Here is an 18,516-nt window from a genome sequence, read left to right as displayed (position 1 = left end):
CACGCCAATACACACTGGTGCACAAACACACATGGCCACTAACATGGCCACACACACAGACGCAAATACTCACATAGATACACACATACACACACAGGCTTGCACACACATTAGAATCAAAATGACCACATGGCTTTGCTTCTGCTCCAGTCTGTTTGGTATCAAATAAATGTAGTTTTATCAACCTTAAGACCAATGTATAACTGATCAGGACATATCATTAACAGCACAGCTTCTTGTAATAAACATTTTGAGATTATTTAAATAAGAATGTATCTGTCTCTGAAATAAAAGTAGTAGATTTGGGGATGTTTTAAAAGACTGTTTCTGAAATAAAAGCTTTTATGAGCTAGCTGGACCTCTGTGATTTTTAGGGCTAGTATTGGTCAAACTGGAGCGTGGAGAGCACTAGACTTGCCTGAGGTGAGATTGCTGTTGGGCAAAAGTCTTCAGGGCTGGCTTGTCCTTCTGATAGCTAGCCATGATAGATCAGCCCCTGTCCAGCGAGAATTACTCTCTCTCTCTATATTTCTCTCTCTTCCTTTCCATCCATTCCTCTCTCTCTCTCACTCTCTCGTTCCCCAACCCTCCCTCCCTCTGTCTCTTTCCTTTCATCCCTCTCCCTCAATCCCCATCTCTCTCCATGCCTCTCTCTCTCTGTCTCTCTCTCTCTCTCTGTCTGTTCAGTAGTTTGATTGAGGGTGAAATACGAGGGGGCTGCAGCTGGAGGGGGCCACCATGCCTCGTAATTACATCTCTTTTTATGACCCGTACTAATGGCCCTCTGGGAGAGGGAAACAATAATAAATTAATAGAATATGAACTCCCGCTCAACAGAAATCTCCAGCATTTCATTTTGGGCCGTCCTCTGCTCTGGCAGATGAAATGCCACCCTGATTAATCTGACGAGTGGTGGACCCAGAGGCAGCCAGCGCGGGGTGGCCTGCCTGGTCTGCCGTAGATATGTCGTAGATATGTCGGAGATATGTCGTAGATATGTCGGAGATATGCCGGAGATATGTCGGAGATATGTCGGAGATATGCCGTAGATATGCCGTAGATATGTCGGAGATATGTCGGAGATATGCCGTAGATATGTCGGAGATATCCGTAGATATGTCGGAGATATGCCGTAGATATGTCGGAGATATGGCGGAGAATATCCGTAGATATGCCGTAGATATGCCGGAGATATGTCGAGTACGAGATATGTTCGTAGATATGTCGAGATATGCCGTAATATGTCGGAGATATGTGGAGATATGCCGGAGATATGTCGTAGATATGTCGGAGATATGTCGTAGATATGCCGTAGATATGCCGTAGATATGTCGGAGATATGCCGTAGATATGCCGTAGATATGTCGGAGATATGTCGGAGATATGTCGGAGATATGTCGTAGATATGTCGGAGATATGCCGTAGATATGCCGTAGATATGCCGGAGATATGCCGTAGATATGTCGTAGATATGTCGGAGATATGTCGTAGATATGCCGTAGATATGTCGGAGATATGTCGTAGATATGTCGTAGATATGTCGGAGATATGTCGTAGATATGTCGTAGATATGCCGTAGATATGTCGGAGATATGTCGGAGATATGTCGTAGATATGTCGTAGATATGTCGGAGATATGTCGTAGATATGTCGGTTGGGGATTTTGTCTCCCCCCCAACTGGCTCTTTACAGTTGTATCCACAATAACAAGCTAAGAATCATAAGGTAAACCAAAACATATTTCTACATGTGTTCGTCTCTATAGGATTAACAGATGAGAGCTTAGAGGACAGAGGAATGAGACTGTAACAGGGCTGTTTTGACAGGGATATTGTTTGAGTATGCAAATTCAATATAGATAAGTCAGGCCAAATGTGAGGGAGCAGATCAGGACAAGCTGAGGGAAATGATCTGTCAAAGAAAACAGATTTATTCCTGTGTTATGACTCTCATATGTGATTTATACAAAATATGGCAGTGAAACCCTATTCTAGATTTGCCTTTATCAGCTAGAGAGACCGGCCAAGCTTGTCAATGTTGTTGAAACCATTTCAAGTGGCCGTGTTTATTGAGCTCCATAAACACAAGCAACAAACTGGTGTGATTTTATACTGTGCCAAGCCAAGGACAGGGCTCCTTGTAAGAACGCAGCTGTGGCATGAAGTGAATTAGTCTACTGTTGAAATCAGTCATGGTCTTCAGTGTCTGGACAAGAGGCGAGAAGAGAACATGTTCCCTGTTCACAGCCACCACATGTCTGTCTGTCACCATCTGTAATCCCAGGGAGAGACATTTCTCCTGGGGACCTCTTGTCCACATGTAAGGAGAAGGTACATTGTGGTTAAATTGTGATACAGCATAGATGATTCACTAAAACCAACTGTATGTTGAAGTACCCTTGTGTTTAGTGGATTAAAGAAATACTACATTGTAATGTAATTAAAACGTTATAATGTTAAAGCACGATTCTCTCATAACTTTACAATTCCCTATATGAAAGCTTCCTTAATCAAAAATAAATCAAAAATAAAGATCTCAGAAATGCCTTTCTTGCCCTCTGCTAGCTTACTCACCCAGTGGACTCAGCAGCCGAGTGGAAAAGGGCCTTCAACCACACAGACAGGTCTTTCAGATTTGGTCAATATTGTGTCATGTTTGGTCAAATCCCACCAAGGCAGTGGTGTGGAAATGAAGATGTAAATATTGATATTTCATTAGAGGAAATCACCCACTCCGACGGCACTTAACCGGGCCGCCTTTGGAGCGCCGCGGCCAGAGTGCCATGTGACCTGCGGAGTCGGCAAGTCACTTCATTACTCGATTAAATTGAGTGGAAAACGGCAAGGCAACGACACGAGATTCCATTTGGAGCCATAATTTAGGCCCTGAAGAGAGAGACAGAGCAGGGGGAAAACACCTCCTCTCCATCTCACAACACCAGATTCAATTCAAGGACTTTTAACGTCAAACGTAATTGCAGGCTGCTGTGTTCAGTGTGTGCATATTGCTGAGAGGTGTCTGGTATAACAGAGGGATTCTGCATTCTCTCGTACAAATCTAGAACAAGTTCTTTCCCTGTGCTGTCACATTGAGGGCAGGGTGTTTGTTCCGCTTGAGTCCTCCTTGGCATTAAAAGTGTGCACAAAGCTTGGGCTGTGATTGCAATGCCAACCTGACGCAGCAATCAGGCTGCACCTTGTCTACACTTGCGTGACAATTTCCTTGCGGTCAGTCCAGATTCTGTCTCACTAATGGCAAGGTACGCCTACTCCAGTGCAGACAGGGATTTATAATGCATTTTGAGGTGTGGTTGCACAGGAACCTGCACTAACCTGGACTTGTGGCTTCCTCCTACAATGATATGAATATGTGCTCCTAGCAGATTTGGTAAAGTGTCTGTATTTTGCTGGTCCTGTCTGTGGTTCACATACCCCTGGCCACCCGGGTTGCCCTGCCCTGCCCTGGGCCCTGCACCTGTCTCTGTCTCTGTTTGATCAGCCTCCATTCTACTGACTATTGATTCCCCTTCACATTGTGAAGGCCCTCACATTACGATCGCAATCTGTTAATGAATGTATCCTCCAGCTCTCCCCTGCTGTGGTCATCACCACGATAAGGGAAATTGAACTCTCAGGTAGCCCCTTTCCTCTCTCTCTCTCTCTCTCTCAGTCTCTCTCTCTCTCAGTCTTAGTCTCACTCTCTCTCTCTCTCTCTCTCTCTCTCTCTCTCCCTCTTTCTCACCCATATGTGTGTGTGTCCACCACAGTGTCAGGGCTGGGGAGATAAAAATCACCCTGTGACTCTGTCCCAATGAGATAATTTATATTTAAGAGAAAACATCTGGAGGAGGTGTGGTGAGCGGTCTGGTCAATACTGTAATCTATCGCCTCTTAATAACCTGGGAGCAGATAGTATTGCAACAGCAAACTTGTAAAAGCAATCATTTTAATCAGGCGACGTCGGAGAGGGCTAAAATGTTGTCCGAATGGGGCGCCGTGGGCCCGCTAGACCAGGACAGGAGGGATTGTGGGGGAGGAGGGGATGTGCCCAGTTTATTGACCACTGAAGGGTAGTAAAGGGAAAAAGGGATGAGATGGCTATCTGTTCCTCTCTTCTGTCCAGATCCTCTTTCTCCTTTTAATTTGTCTGAATTCCCTCACCTCATCTTCAGAGAATCTGTGTGGATGGTTGTTGCTTTGTCCATATGTAGAGGTAGCAGTAGCATCCTGTGTGTTTGAAGGCATACGTGTGGGGGTGCTGCGATTTGTTTTGGGGGGGTATATCAGTATATATATATTTTGGGGGGGGGGGGGGGGGGGAGGGGAGTATATCGGCTATATCAGTCCGCTAATACAGGACTATTAAAGGCCCAGTGCACTACTTTTGTGAATTTTTGTTCTTTTTATATAATATCTATATATATATTTTCTTTTTAAATTCAGATTTTTCAAGGTGTGCTGCTATGTTAAAAGGGGGAAATTGCAGTGATCCAGACAATTTCATCTCATCCAGCTGCTGTCAGGAACGGGGACAGGATTTCTGCACCTATCCGGTGTAGGTGACAATAAAACATCATTATTTTCTTATTTTTTTTAAGCAGGCCTTTAGGGCAGGGTGGCTCCCATGACCCCTCGCTGTGTGTGTGTGCGTGCGTGTGTGCGAGCGAGCGTGCATGTGTGTGTTGTGTGTATGTTTTCATTACCTCCCCCAGCGCGGCACTGGGTGTGTGTCACGTCCTCGACCCTTCCAATGAGAATCTGTCTCAGTGCTAATCCCACCAATAGCAGTGTGACAGGAAACAAGGGCTGACCAGACGGCTTTGTGTCGCGAAGACCTTTGCACCGATTTACTGTCTTCACTTACAGTAAAACCCACTGGAGTGCTGTGACACCCATTTCAGAGAGGACCTTCCAGAGTGCATTTAAAATGAAACACCTCTCCTGCTAACATGTGCTGTGGCATGTAGTGTAGTCAGCCGGGGTGAAACCAACAACTCATGTTTTGGTTACTGATCAGATCTGTCCATGAGAAAAGACCTTGAAAGTGGACAGTACATCTTCGGCTTCACAGTGTTTTGATTAAAATAATCAGAGTGGCGTTGTTAACTTGTTGATGTTCTTTTAATAGTTCACCCCTTATTTGAGATAATTGCATTGATCTATTGACAAAGTGTGAATATAAAGAGCCCATTCGATTCTTTTTCACTGTTTTCTATTTCATCTTAAGGGCAAAGCAGGAGCTGGAAACACCCACTCTTTCACACACACCACTGCACGCACACACACACACACCCATACAAAGACACAATAAAAACACACACACACACACACCACACACACACACACACACACCACACACACAACACACACACACACAAAACCCACACACAACCCCCACACACACACACACACACACACACACACACACACACACACACACACACACACACACACATACAAACACAAAATGATATGAGTGCCAGTGCATTGTAGTGCAGGTAACTATTCTCTTCTGTCTCCTCAGGCTTCTCCACACTGTCCCTGGCAGACCAGATGAGCCTACTGCAGAGCGCCTGGATGGAGATCCTGATCCTGAGCATCGTGTTCCGCTCGCTGCCCTACGAGGACGAGCTGGTGTATGCAGAGGACTACATCATGGACGAGGAACACTCGCGGCTCACGGGCCTGCTCGACCTCTACGTGTCCATCCTGCAGCTCGTTCGCAAGTACAAGAAGCTGAAGGTGGAGAAGGAGGAGTTTGTTACCCTCAAGGCCATCGCTCTCGCCAACTCAGGTAGGACAATATACACCACCTCAGTATAGAGCGTAAATAAAATGGCAAACAGGGATGATAGGTGAATATCTGGATATTACATTCTTTACAAGGATTTGTAATTGATGCAATATTGAAAGAACAATTCATGTAAACAATGAATGCCCCTTACACTAAGTCTGAATTTGTCCTGCTAGGTGACCTAAACTGGGACATGCTTAAACCACCTGACCAAGTCCTAAAGCAATGGGACTCCCTAAATCTTTCTCAGATTATTACCAATCCCACAAGGTATGACTCCAAACACCCAGAAAAGGCTACTCTCCTCGATGTCATCCTCACAAATAATCCTGATAGGTATCAGTCTGGGGTTTTCTGTAATGACCTTAGTGATCACTGTTTTACAGCCTGTGTTCGTAATGGCTGCTCAGTGAAATGACCTGTACTGATTTGTCATAGACGCTTGCTAAAAATATTTAATGAGCAAGCCTTCCTTCATGACCTGGCCTCTGTAAATTGGTATAGAATCAGCTTGATCCTCTCTGTCGAATATGCTTGGACCTTCTTTTTTGATATTTTCAGTGGTATTGTTCACAAACACGCCCCAATAAAGACATTTTGAATTAAAACAGGTTCAGCCCCTGGTTTGACCGTGATCTGGCAGAGTTATTACTCCACCTCAAGAATTGCATTTGCCGAAAGGCTCGGCACACGCATACTCAGGCTGACTGGATCTCGTTCAGGCAAATGAGAAATAAGTGCACTCAGGCTATCCGGAAGGCCAAAGTTAGTTACTTTAAGGAGCAGTTCTCTCTCTGTGGATCTAACCCCAGGAAGTTCTGGAAAGACCTGGAGAATAAACCCTCCTCCCCACAGCTGCCCATGTCCCTTAATGTTGATGATGTACTGTTGAAGTCATTAAAACTTGTTTTTCAACCACTCCACAAATTTCTTGTTAACAAACTCTAGTTTAGGCAAGTCAGTTAGGACATCTACTTTGTGCATGACACAAGTAATTTTTACAACAATTCTTTACAGACAGATTATTTAACTTATAATTCACTGTATCACAATTCCAGTGGGTCAGAAGTTTACATACACTAAGTTGACTGTGCCTTTAAACAGCTTGGAAAATTCCAGAAAATTATGTCATGGCTTTAGAAGCTTCTGATAGGCTAATTGACATCATTTGAGTCAATTGGAGGTGTACCTGTGGATGCATTTCAAGGCCTACCTTCAAACTCAGTGCCTCTTTACTTGACATCATGGGAAAATCAAAAGAAATCAGCCAAGACATCAGAAAAAAGAATTGTAGACCTTCACAAGTCTGGTTCATCCTTGGGAGCAATTTCCAAACGCCTGAAGGTACCACATTGATCTGTACAAACAATAGTACGCAAGTATAAACACCATGGGACCACGCAGCCGTCATACCGTTCAGGAAGGAGACGCATTCTGTCTCCTAGAGATGAACGTACTTTGCTGCAAAAAGTGCAAATCAATCCCAGAACAACAGCAAAGGACCTTGTGAAGATGCTGGAGGAAACAGGTACAAAAGTAATTCTATATCCACAGTAAAACGAGTCCTATATCGACATAACCTGAAAGGCTGCTCAACAAGGAAGAAGCCACTGCTCCAAAACCGCCATAAAAATGCCAGACTACGGTTTGCAACTGCACATGGGGACAAAGATCGTACTTTTTGGAGAAATGTCCTCTGGTCTGATGAAACAAAAATAGAACTGTTTTGCCATAATGACCATAGTTATGTTTGGAGGAAAAAGGGGGACGCTCGCAAGCCGAAGAACACCATCCCAACCGTGAAGCACGGTGGTGGCAGCATCATGTTGTGGGAGTGCTTTGCTGCAGGAGGGACTGTGCACTTCACAAAATAGATGGCATCATGAGGGAGGAAAATGATGTGGATATATTGAAGCAACATCTCAAGACATCACTCAGGAAGTTAAAGCTTGGTCGCAAATGGGTCTTCCAAATAGACAATGACCACAAGCATACTTCCAAAGTTGTGGCAAAATGGCTTAAGGACAACAAAGTCAAGTTTTTGGAGTGGCCATCACAAAGCCCTGACCTCAATCCTATAGAAAATGTAGTGGGCAGAACTGAAAAAGTGTGTGCGAGCAAGGAGGCCTACACACCTGACTCAGTTACACCAGCTCTGTCAGGAGGAATGGGCCAAAATTCACCCAACGTATTGTGGGAAGCTTGTGGAAGGCTACCCGAAACATTTGACCCAAGTTAAACAATTTAAAGGCAATGCTACCAAATACTAATTGAGTGTATGTAAACTTCTGACCCACTGGGAATGTGATGAAAGAAATAAAAGCTCAAATAAATCTTTCTCTCTACTGCTATTCTGACATTTCACATTCTTAAAATAAAGTAGTGGTCCTAAATGACCTAAGACAGGGAATTTTTACGAGGATTAAATGTCAGGAATTGTGAAAAACTGAGTTTAAATGTATTTGGCTAAGGTGTATGTAAACCTCTGACTTCAACTGTATATAGCTAGGCGTCATCATCTAAAATAACCCTCATTTATAAGAGTTCTTATTTGATTAATGGTGCTCAGACCCATCTATGTGAAGCTAGCCAGAATAAGGATTAGCCACAACAGTGGACTTTGCTGTTAGCCTTCAAAATAAAAGTAAGGCATAATTCTACTATTTGTATTCATTTGCATCACTGTCAATGACATAGTTTTATTTTGAAAGCAAGCCACATATTCCACTATTGTGCCTAATCCTTATTGTGGCTAGCTTCACAACACATACCCCTGTCCGGTCGAGCATCACCAGCTAGATGACGCTAGCTGGCTGCTTATAACGTTAGCTTTGGGCAACTGGGTTAAGTAGCTGGCTAGCTATTTATTTTCATGAACTGAAGTTCAATTTCAGTAGGCGAACAACAAGTGGCAACCTAGCTAATACTTACTCACAAGGATTCATAAATCATTTGTAAGAATAATGAAAATGACTGCAGTTTATACTGGTCATTGTTTTCAGGCTGGTTGTATTGGTGCTAGCTAGGTACCAAGCTAAAACTAGCTACCAACGCGGTATTGTAAACACATCGTTCGTGGCCGGTGTTTGCTTGTTTGCAGACTTTTTTGTACAGCTTTGACAGTGCTACTGTATATTTTTTGACACCCAAACGGCGTTCCATAGTATGTATGTAGTGAAGCTAATAGCCGTGACGCTATTACTGTGTAACTCCGGTAGGGCAACATCTGAAAAATAGAGCACTTGGTAGTGTGTACCGGTACTCGACCAGTCGGCGAAAACCAACATCACCCACGACAGAGAACGGTTGATTGTCAAGTGTAATGAATTCCATTATCTTGGCTTTAATGGATTTCGCCTTTGAGTTGTCTCGCTGAAATTGCTTTACTCTTTCAAATGACTGCTTGACTTGTTGACTGCTCGATCTACACAGCAGACATTGTGTGGGGCTAGGATAGAAATGCTGTGTTGCACGTTTTAGCGCAAAACTTTACGTGCCGTTATTACGTCATGTACCTACGTTATATAGTTATGCACGGTAGCTTTGACATCGGTTTTTAACATTGGCGTTAAACTAGATATCGGGCCGATACCGATGTTGGCATTTGTAGCTAATACAAATTCTGATATGTTCACTGATATATCGTGCATCTCTAGTTGTTACTGACAAGGAGCTCTTTAATCACCACTTCGTTAAGTCAGGATTCCTATTCGACTCAGCCATGCCTCCTTGCCCTTCCAACATTTCCTCAACTCCCACCCCTTCTAATGCGACTAGCCCCTTTGCTCCTCCCTCCTTTCCCCCTGCCCCGCTACAAAGTTTCTCCCTGCAGGCGGTCACTGATTCCGATGTGCTGAAGGAGCTCCTTAAAATTGACGGCAAAAAAACATCTGGGTCAGATGGTTTAGACCCTTTCTTCTTTAAGGTTGCTGCCCCTATCATCTCCAAGCCTATCTCTAACCTTTTTAACCTGTCCCTCTTCTCTGGGGAGGTTCCCATTGCTTGGAAGGCAGCCACAAAGTGTCCGTTATTTAAAGGGTCAAGATCAAGCTGATCCTAACTATTATAGGCCAATTTCTATTTTGCTCTGTTATCAAAAGTGTTGGAAAAACTTGTCAATAATCTACTGACTGGCTTTCTTGATGTCTATAGTATTCTCTCTGGTATGCAATCTGGTTTCCGCTCAGGTTATGGATGTGTCTCTGCAACCTTAAAGGTCCTAATTGATGTCACCATTGCCCTTGATTCTAAGCAATGTTGTGCTGCTATTTTTATTGACTTGGCCAAAGCTTTTGATACGGTAGACCATTCCATTCTTGTGGGCCGGCTAAGGAGTATTGGTGTCTCTGAGGTGTCTTTGGCCTGGTTTGCTAGGCCAGTGTATAAAGTCAGAACATCTGCTGTCTCAGCTACTGCCTGTCACCAAGGGAGTACCCCAAGGCTCAATCCTAGGCCCCATGCTCATCTCAATTTAAATCAACAACATAGCTTAGGTAGTAGGAAGCTCTCTCATCCATTTATATGTGGATACAGTCTTATACTCAGCGGCCCCTCCCCGGATTTTGTATTATGCGCTCTACAACAAAGCTTTCTTATTGTCCAACAAGCTTTCTCTGCCATTAAACTTGTTCTGAACACCTCCAAAACAAAGGTCATGTGGTTTGGTAAGAAGAATGCCCCTCTCCCCACCGGTGTGATTACTACCTCTGAGGGTTTAGAGCTTGAGGTAGTCATCTCATACAAGTACTTGGGAGTATGGCTAGACGTTAGACTGTCCTTCTCTCAGCACATATCAAAGCTGCAGGCTGAGGTTAAATCTAGACTTTGTTTCCTCTATCGTAATCGCTCCTGTTTCACCCCAGCTGCCAAACGAACCCTAATTCAGATGACCATCCTACCCATGCTAGATTACAGAGATGTAATTTATAGATAGGCAGGTGTTCATTACCATTTGGCCATCAGGTTTACCACCAATGCTCCTTATAGGACACATCACTGCAATCTATACTCTGTAAACTTGTCATCTCTGTATCCCCGTTGCAAGACCCACTGGTTGATGCTTTTTTATAAAACCCTCTTAGGCCTCACTCCCTCCTATCTGAGAAACCTACTGCAGCCCTCATCCTCCACATACAACACCCGTTCTGCCAGTCACATTCTGTTAAAGGTCCCCAAAGCACACACATCCCTGGGTCGCTCCTCTTTTCAGTTTGCTGCACCTAGCAACTGGAACGAGCTGCAAAAAACACTCAAACTGGACAGTCTTATCCCCGTCTCTTCATTCAAAGACTCAATCATGGCACTATTACTGACAGTTGTGACTGCTTCGCGTTATGTATTGTTGTCTCTACCTTCTTGCCCTTTGTGCTGTTGTCTGTGCCCAATAATGTTTGTACCATGTTTTGTGCTGCTGCCATGCTGTGCTGCTGCCATGTTGTGTTGCTACCATGTTGTCATGTTGTGTTGCTACCATGCTGTGTTGTTATGTGTTTCTGCCATCCTGTGTTGTTGTCTTAGGTCTCTCTTTATGTGGTGTTATGGTGTCTCTTTTGTCAGGATGTTTGTTTTGTCCGAGTATATCTTTTTTTAATCCCAGCCCACGACCCCGCAGGAGGCCTTTTGCCTTTTGGTAGGCCATCATTGTAAATAAGAATTTGTTCTTAACTGACTTGCCTAATGTAGTTAAAAAAGGTACAAAAAATAACAAAATCATAAAAAATATATATATAAAATTCCTAATTTAAGGTGATATTGTATTTTTGCAACAAACCAAAAATATGTTTTGAAAATCACAGTATGATTTTTCAGTATTTTATGGACAATAGGATATTGTAAAATGGGTAATCACAAGCAATATACACATGTAGTCAGTAATAATAACTGGGACTTTTTAAAACTTTTTATTGTCATTTTATGAATAAATCTAGTATTTATCCATTTTAGGACACATTTCATTAATCTCAAAAAACTTTCATATATCAAATCTAGGGCAAGTGTTAGTTTCAAATGAACAAACTATTCAATTTGTTCTGAATTTTTTTAACACTTTTGCCACCACATCAACAATTATTTCAGTGTTTCTTATGGGGTTCTTTTAAATTTAAAAACTAAAATTCTATTTACATTGCACAAATCCAGAAAACTGCTTCAAATTTCGTATTTGGAATATTATCTTACTCGTGATAACAATTGTTCATCATTTGTATTTGTTAATATTGTCCATTACATTAATATACATTTATTTAATATGTTAAGTTTACATTTCTATATCTATGACCAAAATGTAATGTCAGGGTTTAAAGTAGAGTTGTTGACTTTACCCTTTAGTTTGGAGTGAGAGAGATAGGGGAGGAGGGAAGGACTGAGCTTTTAATTGAAAACCTTCCATATTGTGATATTTCTCCATCCATCCCTCTCTATCTCCATAACAGTAGCTGCAGGGCACGCCAGCCATGGGAGATAAATTTAGCATTTCATTAGGAGCACAAGGCCTGTCAATAAAATGTGTTAAGTCGAATGGAATGAGTATCAGGGAGTGATGGGTCTCGTTTGTTCCAATGCAAAGACGGTACACTCGTATCGACAGGCTGCTTTTGAGTAGGCAGGGCCTGTCCCTCTCTGATCAATGCCTGGCTGGGCCACGGGCGTGCTTTCTCTTTTTTTGTCAGGCTGACAAATGAAAATGCTGATGGTGGGCTTTGCTTTCACACGGCAGAGCTTTGTTGGGGGGTGGGGCATGTGAGGTGTGGAAGGCGGGGGAGGGAGTGAGGTCTTGTGTCGGGGTGGGGAGGGGGCGTCCGGAACGTTTGAGCAAGGTCTCTGTGAGATTCCTCTCCCGGGAGCCCCTCTGTCTGACAGCTGTGAAAATTCATAGCGATTGATTTTGTAATTAGCAGTTTATCAATGGGATCGACGTGGGCTCTCTGATGGATTGCAAGGAAATTGTTTCTTCAAAGTTGTTTTTTTAAAACCATCCCCTCCTCCAAAGCCTACATGCTGCTCTCTCTCTCTCTCTCTCTCTCTTCTCTCTCTCTCTCTTCTCTCCTCTCTCTCTCTCTCTCTCTTCTCTCTCTCTCCTCTCTCTCCTCTCTCTCTCTCTCTCTCTCTCTCTCTCTCTCTCTCGCTCTCTCTCTCTCCCCTCTCTCTCTCGCCTCTCTCTCCTCTCCTCTCAATCTCTATCTCACTCTATCCCTCTATCTATCTCTCTCTCTATATATATATATCCCTCTCTCTATCTCTCTCTCACTCTCTATCTACCCCTCTCTCTCTCTATCTATCTCTCTCTGTCTATTGTTCTCTTTTTCTTCCCTTCTTGCCTGCACTTCACCATGAGACCTTTGTCCCCTATGCTCACTCACTCTTGGGATCAGATCACTGTAATGGCTCAAATATCAAACACACACACACTAATGTCTCTGATACATTTATTAGTTCTATGATTTATCACTGTAATTAAAATGCATTTAATTGCTAATAATTTGTCAGTGCATTGACTTGTCTATATTTCCTAATATCCTGTGTATCACTGACTGATCCTGTTTGACACAAACAGGAGATACAGTAGTCAGTTAGCTCTCTGAGTTCCTGGTGATTTTCCCTTTTGTTCTTCTATTCTGCCCACCCCCCCATTCACGACCTACTTCCTTTTACCGCTGTGGATCGGAAAGCATCAGGGTGAAAAATGTCTCAAGGTCTTGGGCTTACAGTTGTTCCAGTCAATGAATTTAGGATGAAGTCTGAAATCTGTTTGCCTTTTATTGTCCCGTGTGGTGAAATATGCACCGCCAAGGTGAGACGAGGCAGGTGACCAATGACACGCTGTCTCACGAGTACCAGACACTGGTTAACCACTGAGATAACCACAACCCCAGTCTATCCCTGAAAGAGAGAGAGAGAGAGGGGTGAGGCAAAGAGAGAGTGGGAGGCAGAGAGGGAGAGAGAGAGAAATGAAAAGTGTTGAAACATTCTGCACATGCAGTAAAAGTAGTCGTGAACAATGCAGCACACCAGAGAGAGAGAGAGTGACTGCAATGAGTCAGAGAGAAAACCCGCCTCTGAGACTGAAAGAAGGTCAGGGAGGATGTGGGCTAAAGAGTCCATATGAGACACATGGTGGTTGTTTTTGATTCAGTTTCACTGTTACAGTAGGCCTACATACATGTAGTTACACAGGTTGGCTCAGAATTTATAGAATACATTTTGTATGATAATCAATCAGTCAAAATATGGTTTCCATTTAGCTTAAGCACTGACAGTCCTATGATAATGTAATCAAATGTACAATAGTATATACTTTCATTCCACTCATTATTTGATCTAGATGTTTCTGTGGGAGAGGAGGGAGAAAATTAATCAAAATGTGAAGGAAGTATAATTTCCTTATTGAAGCTAGTTTACACTGTCCGATTCCCAGATGGAGTGTTTATAAGAAAACAGTCTATTCCAGAGCTGTCCTTTGGAACAGTGAGGTGTTTAATGTGTGATCATTCACTGGGGTTTGGCTGCTATTCATTCCATTGTGTGCTCCAGGAATCAGCAGGATTACATTGATTTTCAGTCTCATTGGTCAAAGGCCATATGAAAATCAAACCCAGGGCGCCAGGCAAAAAAAAAGACATTAAGCTTTGTGTTTTTCTTTACATTCTGTTGTTTATCTTGTCACAGTGTTAATTATGCTGATAACGTGTCCCATAGCTGACTCCACTGATAGATCAGTAGTCCCGGCCCAGCCATGTTTTACTTTAGTAAAAATACAATTGAGATGATGTGTTACTGTTTACAGAACTATTTTACATTTCAATATATCGAGCAATGGTTTGTGTTGTCATTGTATCTCTGAAGATATTAACATAAGACTCATGTTGAAGAACCCTCTCTCACTGACCCTGTCCCTCCCTCTCCTCTCCAGACTCCATGCATATAGAGGACGTGGAGGCGGTACAGAAGCTCCAGGATGCGCTCCACGAGGCTCTTCAGGACTACGAAAGCAGCCAACACCAGGAGGACCCCCGGCGGGCAGGCAAGCTGCTCATGACCCTGCCCCTGCTGCGCCAGACCGCCACCAAGGCCGTGCAGCACTTTTACAGCATCAAAGTGCAGGGCAAGGTGCCCATGCACAAACTCTTCCTGGAGATGCTGGAGGCCAAGGTCTGATGGAGGAGCAGGTGCCCCCTGTGAAGGCGATGGGGACAGGGCAATGCAGAAAGAGAGACATGGACAGAAGGGACTCAGGACAGGAGAGGGACACCCTGCTGACTGAGACAGGAGACAGACTGACCTCTCTTGTTCTCCACCCCCTCGGACCCCAGACATTAAAAAAATAAAAAATAAAGAAGAACAAATGCAAAACTTGGTTATAAGTATAAATATAAAATGATGCAGATTAATTTAAAATATATAAGAAATACTATGTACAGTAATACTTTTTTTTGTTTATGGTCTGTGGTCATACTGTATGTGAAGGATCTCCCCCTTTCTCTATATCTTCAGAAGGAATAATTGCAGGCTCTTAATTAACATGGTTTCTAGTCAGAACCTCAAGACATCTCCAAATGTGTTCTGATGACAACACACATGGCAACCACTATGGACAGCCTCACTTGTCAGACAGTTATTTCACCTCCTGGACTTGACCAGGACATGTATATATTTATTAATAATGGAAACTGAGTGTACAGTTATTAAGTCTGGTGAACCCGACGGCCATTTTCTCTCGTTCTTTTTCTTGGGGAAAAAAAAGAAAGAAAGAAAGAATAAAAACTGTTACCTAAATGTGAACTCTATTGATCTAAATGCCCTTGAATATACCTCTTCAGAGCAGTGAGCCGTGTGATATGGATCTGTCTCAGACAGGAAGAAGACAAACTGGTCACATGACATGTTTAACCAAACTAGCGTAGGCAGGTAGTCAGTCGTCTTATTCTGTAGTAACTCAGCAATAAAGGGAGCCGTGCCGTGGCCAAGCCATGTTAAACCTCCACTACCCTCTCCTTCACAATGCTGCTGTCTGTCTGTCTGTCTGTCACTATAAGACCCATATGTGTGTGAGTGTGTGTCCCGGCAATGTAGATGTTTCTCCTCTGCAGATGTTGTTGTCGATGGTGCTCTATCTCAAACCCCACATTTGGTCATTGTTCAAGCCGATGGAAATTGCCTCTTGGCAACTGAGCGAATGACCTGATTTGGGCAGGGTGAAAGATGATGAGTGGGTTTGGGGCGGAGGTATCAAAGGATTTATGCTGAGTGGCAGAAGTCCAGGAGATTCCATGTTCAAACAATCAGAGGCCCATATGTCAAACGCTCTATTTAGGGTCCTTTAAGCCCATGGCAGAATCCTCCCACACACAGGGCGCAAGGTACCCAGCATCTGCTATCACCATTTTAGAAGCTGCCGGTCTTTTTATAGCTGGGGCTGCCTTTATGGAGCTCCATCCAAACGGAGGTGAATGGCAGGTGCAGTGCAGTGATGTGTTGGTAGCTAGAGCTTCACACTGACTGGGGGTATTTTTAACCCAGAAGGAGGTTATTGCTGTAGCTGTCTGCCTGCTCTCTGCTGTGCTGCTCTGCCTCCCTCCAGGAGTACAGTAGACACGTGGAGCGCTGCTTAACTCCATGTTCACACAGTAACTGTGGTCTAACACCTCCCAATAGGCCAGGAGACAGACAGGCATTCTTAAAGACGGCAATTCACCCCCCCCCAAGGTGCTCCTCTTGTGAGAAGCCATGCAGACTACAAAGTGTCAGCACGTTTCAAAGGGTAGCACCAGTCCCACAGTGTGTCTATACAAGGTGTGATCTCTGGTGGGAAAGTGAGTAGAGGGGCTCCATTCTCCCTGTGTGTAGGCAGGTCGTCCTCCATGGTGCATGCTGGGACCTGTAGTTCAGTATTGTAGACTCATGCTGCTCTTTGTTCTCAAAGGGAGAGAATGTGGTGGGAGGTGGATGATTATAGTACTGACGTGATTTATGTGAAGTGATAAATTGTAGCACTGTCACAATATGATACTGTGATCAAATGAATCCCTGACATTGCAGACGGGATGGTCGCCACTCTGCTTGTAATATCATTGGCCAGTGTTAATCCAGCAGCACCCTCTTTTACTGCAGCCTGATTGGCCACTTAATGGAGGTTGACAACACACCCCAGCACCTAATCATCCAACTTGAACTAGCCGCTGTCTACTTAACAGGCTCCACTTTAGAGGGGGACAATGTAACGTGAGTTATTTTACTGTTGTGCAATACAAGGACCAATTCTGACTCAAACCATGCTGAAAGCATGCTTTTACTAAGATTTGGGACAATTTGATTAACATTTCAATATTACTCAAAATACCTCTAATCAAAAATAAATATCACAACTATATATTCTTTGCTCGGCAGTAAAATACAAGTGTTTTAATGGAAAAGTACAGATTACACACATCAAACAGTTTAGCCTAAAAACTTTTTGTAACGATGCAAAATTCACACCCAACACGATGCAACGTAAACTCCGGGCACTTCCTCTCAATGCTTCACGTCTTACATTCAAACCCTGGTTCTATATAATGTGTATATATCTGAATGTCAATAGTTACTGGACAGTAGCCTATACAGTAGGTTGCCGAGTTACAACTGTTCAAAATAAAGTACGGTATGCAGCGTCCTGCTGACTACTACCTCATCACTATTGTCGATACTTTTGATTTCAAGACTTACTCTTCATCATCATCATCATCAAGACTGTGTTGAAACATACCTGAGCCGTCCATGTTTCTATCAAAGATTTATTGTCTAGAAATGCTCCTGCCAAGATATTTGTAATTGTAGTCACCAGTTGTCTCTTACCATCTATATATCTGTTTGTAAAGGTACAGCATGCTTAAAGTTGACCTCATGAGTTGGCCATTAGTGGGTGTGACACCCATTTTGGTTATGAAGCGGGTACATGTTTTTATTAACATCAGTGTGTCAGAATTGGTCCCTTGATGATAAAATTGCAGTAAGGAACAGGTACTTTAAATTATTTCCTGCTCCTACATATAAATATTTATGGTGTGAATTATATCATTTGGCAACAGTGTACATTGATATCTCAGATTGTTAAATCATCAATATCTGTGTAACTTTTATGTTTTGATTTCCTAAAAGGAACAAATAATTAAATAACTCCCAGAAGTCTGTGATTCATTTCTTATCCCACTACACTGGTGATTATGTTGTGATGTTAAAAGATCCCAAGCAAACCTCCAGAGTGGCGCAGCGGTCTAAGGCACTGCATCTCAGTGCAAGAGGCGTCACTACAGTCCCGGGTTTGAATCCAGGCTGTATCACATCCGGCTGTGATTTGGAGTCCCATAGGGTGGTGCACAATTGGCCAAGCGTCGTCCGGGTTTGGCCGGGTTTGGCCGTCTTTGAAATAAGAATTTGTTCTTAACTGACTTGCCTAGTTAAATAAAGGTACAAAAATATATATCATAATAATCACATAGTAGTATTGAGAAATAGTGCATTTATAAAGTCAGATTTGTGACGATGAGGGCTCATCTTTATTAATAATATCATTAGACTCAGAAAGAGGATCAGACAGAATACATCTATTTCTATGTATCAACCATGTGCTGTATGACATTTGGCCTTCATCCGTGTTTTACTCTGTCACGTCTAGGCTAGGCTAGGCTACTTATTCGTTCAGTTTGCAGAGTAACCTTAACCCTAACTCCATCCTCCCCTCAGTGTATT

At 43.2% G+C, this 18,516-nt stretch overlaps 1 protein-coding gene across 2 annotated transcripts in view; it reads left to right on the top strand.

Annotated features, from left to right (window-relative positions):
- The window catches only part of LOC111963272 (steroid hormone receptor ERR2), a 64,147-nt gene extending 46,195 nt beyond the window's left edge, over window positions 1-17,952 (top strand). For both annotated transcript variants that reach the window (XM_023986604.2, XM_023986603.1), the window contains 2 exons: window positions 5,524-5,793; window positions 14,702-17,952. In XM_023986604.2, the coding sequence (XP_023842372.1) occupies window positions 5,524-5,793; window positions 14,702-14,946 (515 nt within the window). In that variant the 3' untranslated portion in view covers window positions 14,947-17,952. The remainder of the gene's footprint in view (window positions 1-5,523; window positions 5,794-14,701) is intronic.
- Window positions 17,953-18,516: the final 564 nt, after the last annotated feature.

Source organism: Salvelinus sp. IW2-2015, linkage group LG4q.2 (genome assembly GCF_002910315.2).
Source record: "Salvelinus sp. IW2-2015 linkage group LG4q.2, ASM291031v2, whole genome shotgun sequence".
NCBI lineage: Eukaryota > Metazoa > Chordata > Actinopteri > Salmoniformes > Salmonidae > Salvelinus > Salvelinus sp. IW2-2015.
This window is presented reverse-complemented; position numbering and strand designations above follow the sequence as displayed.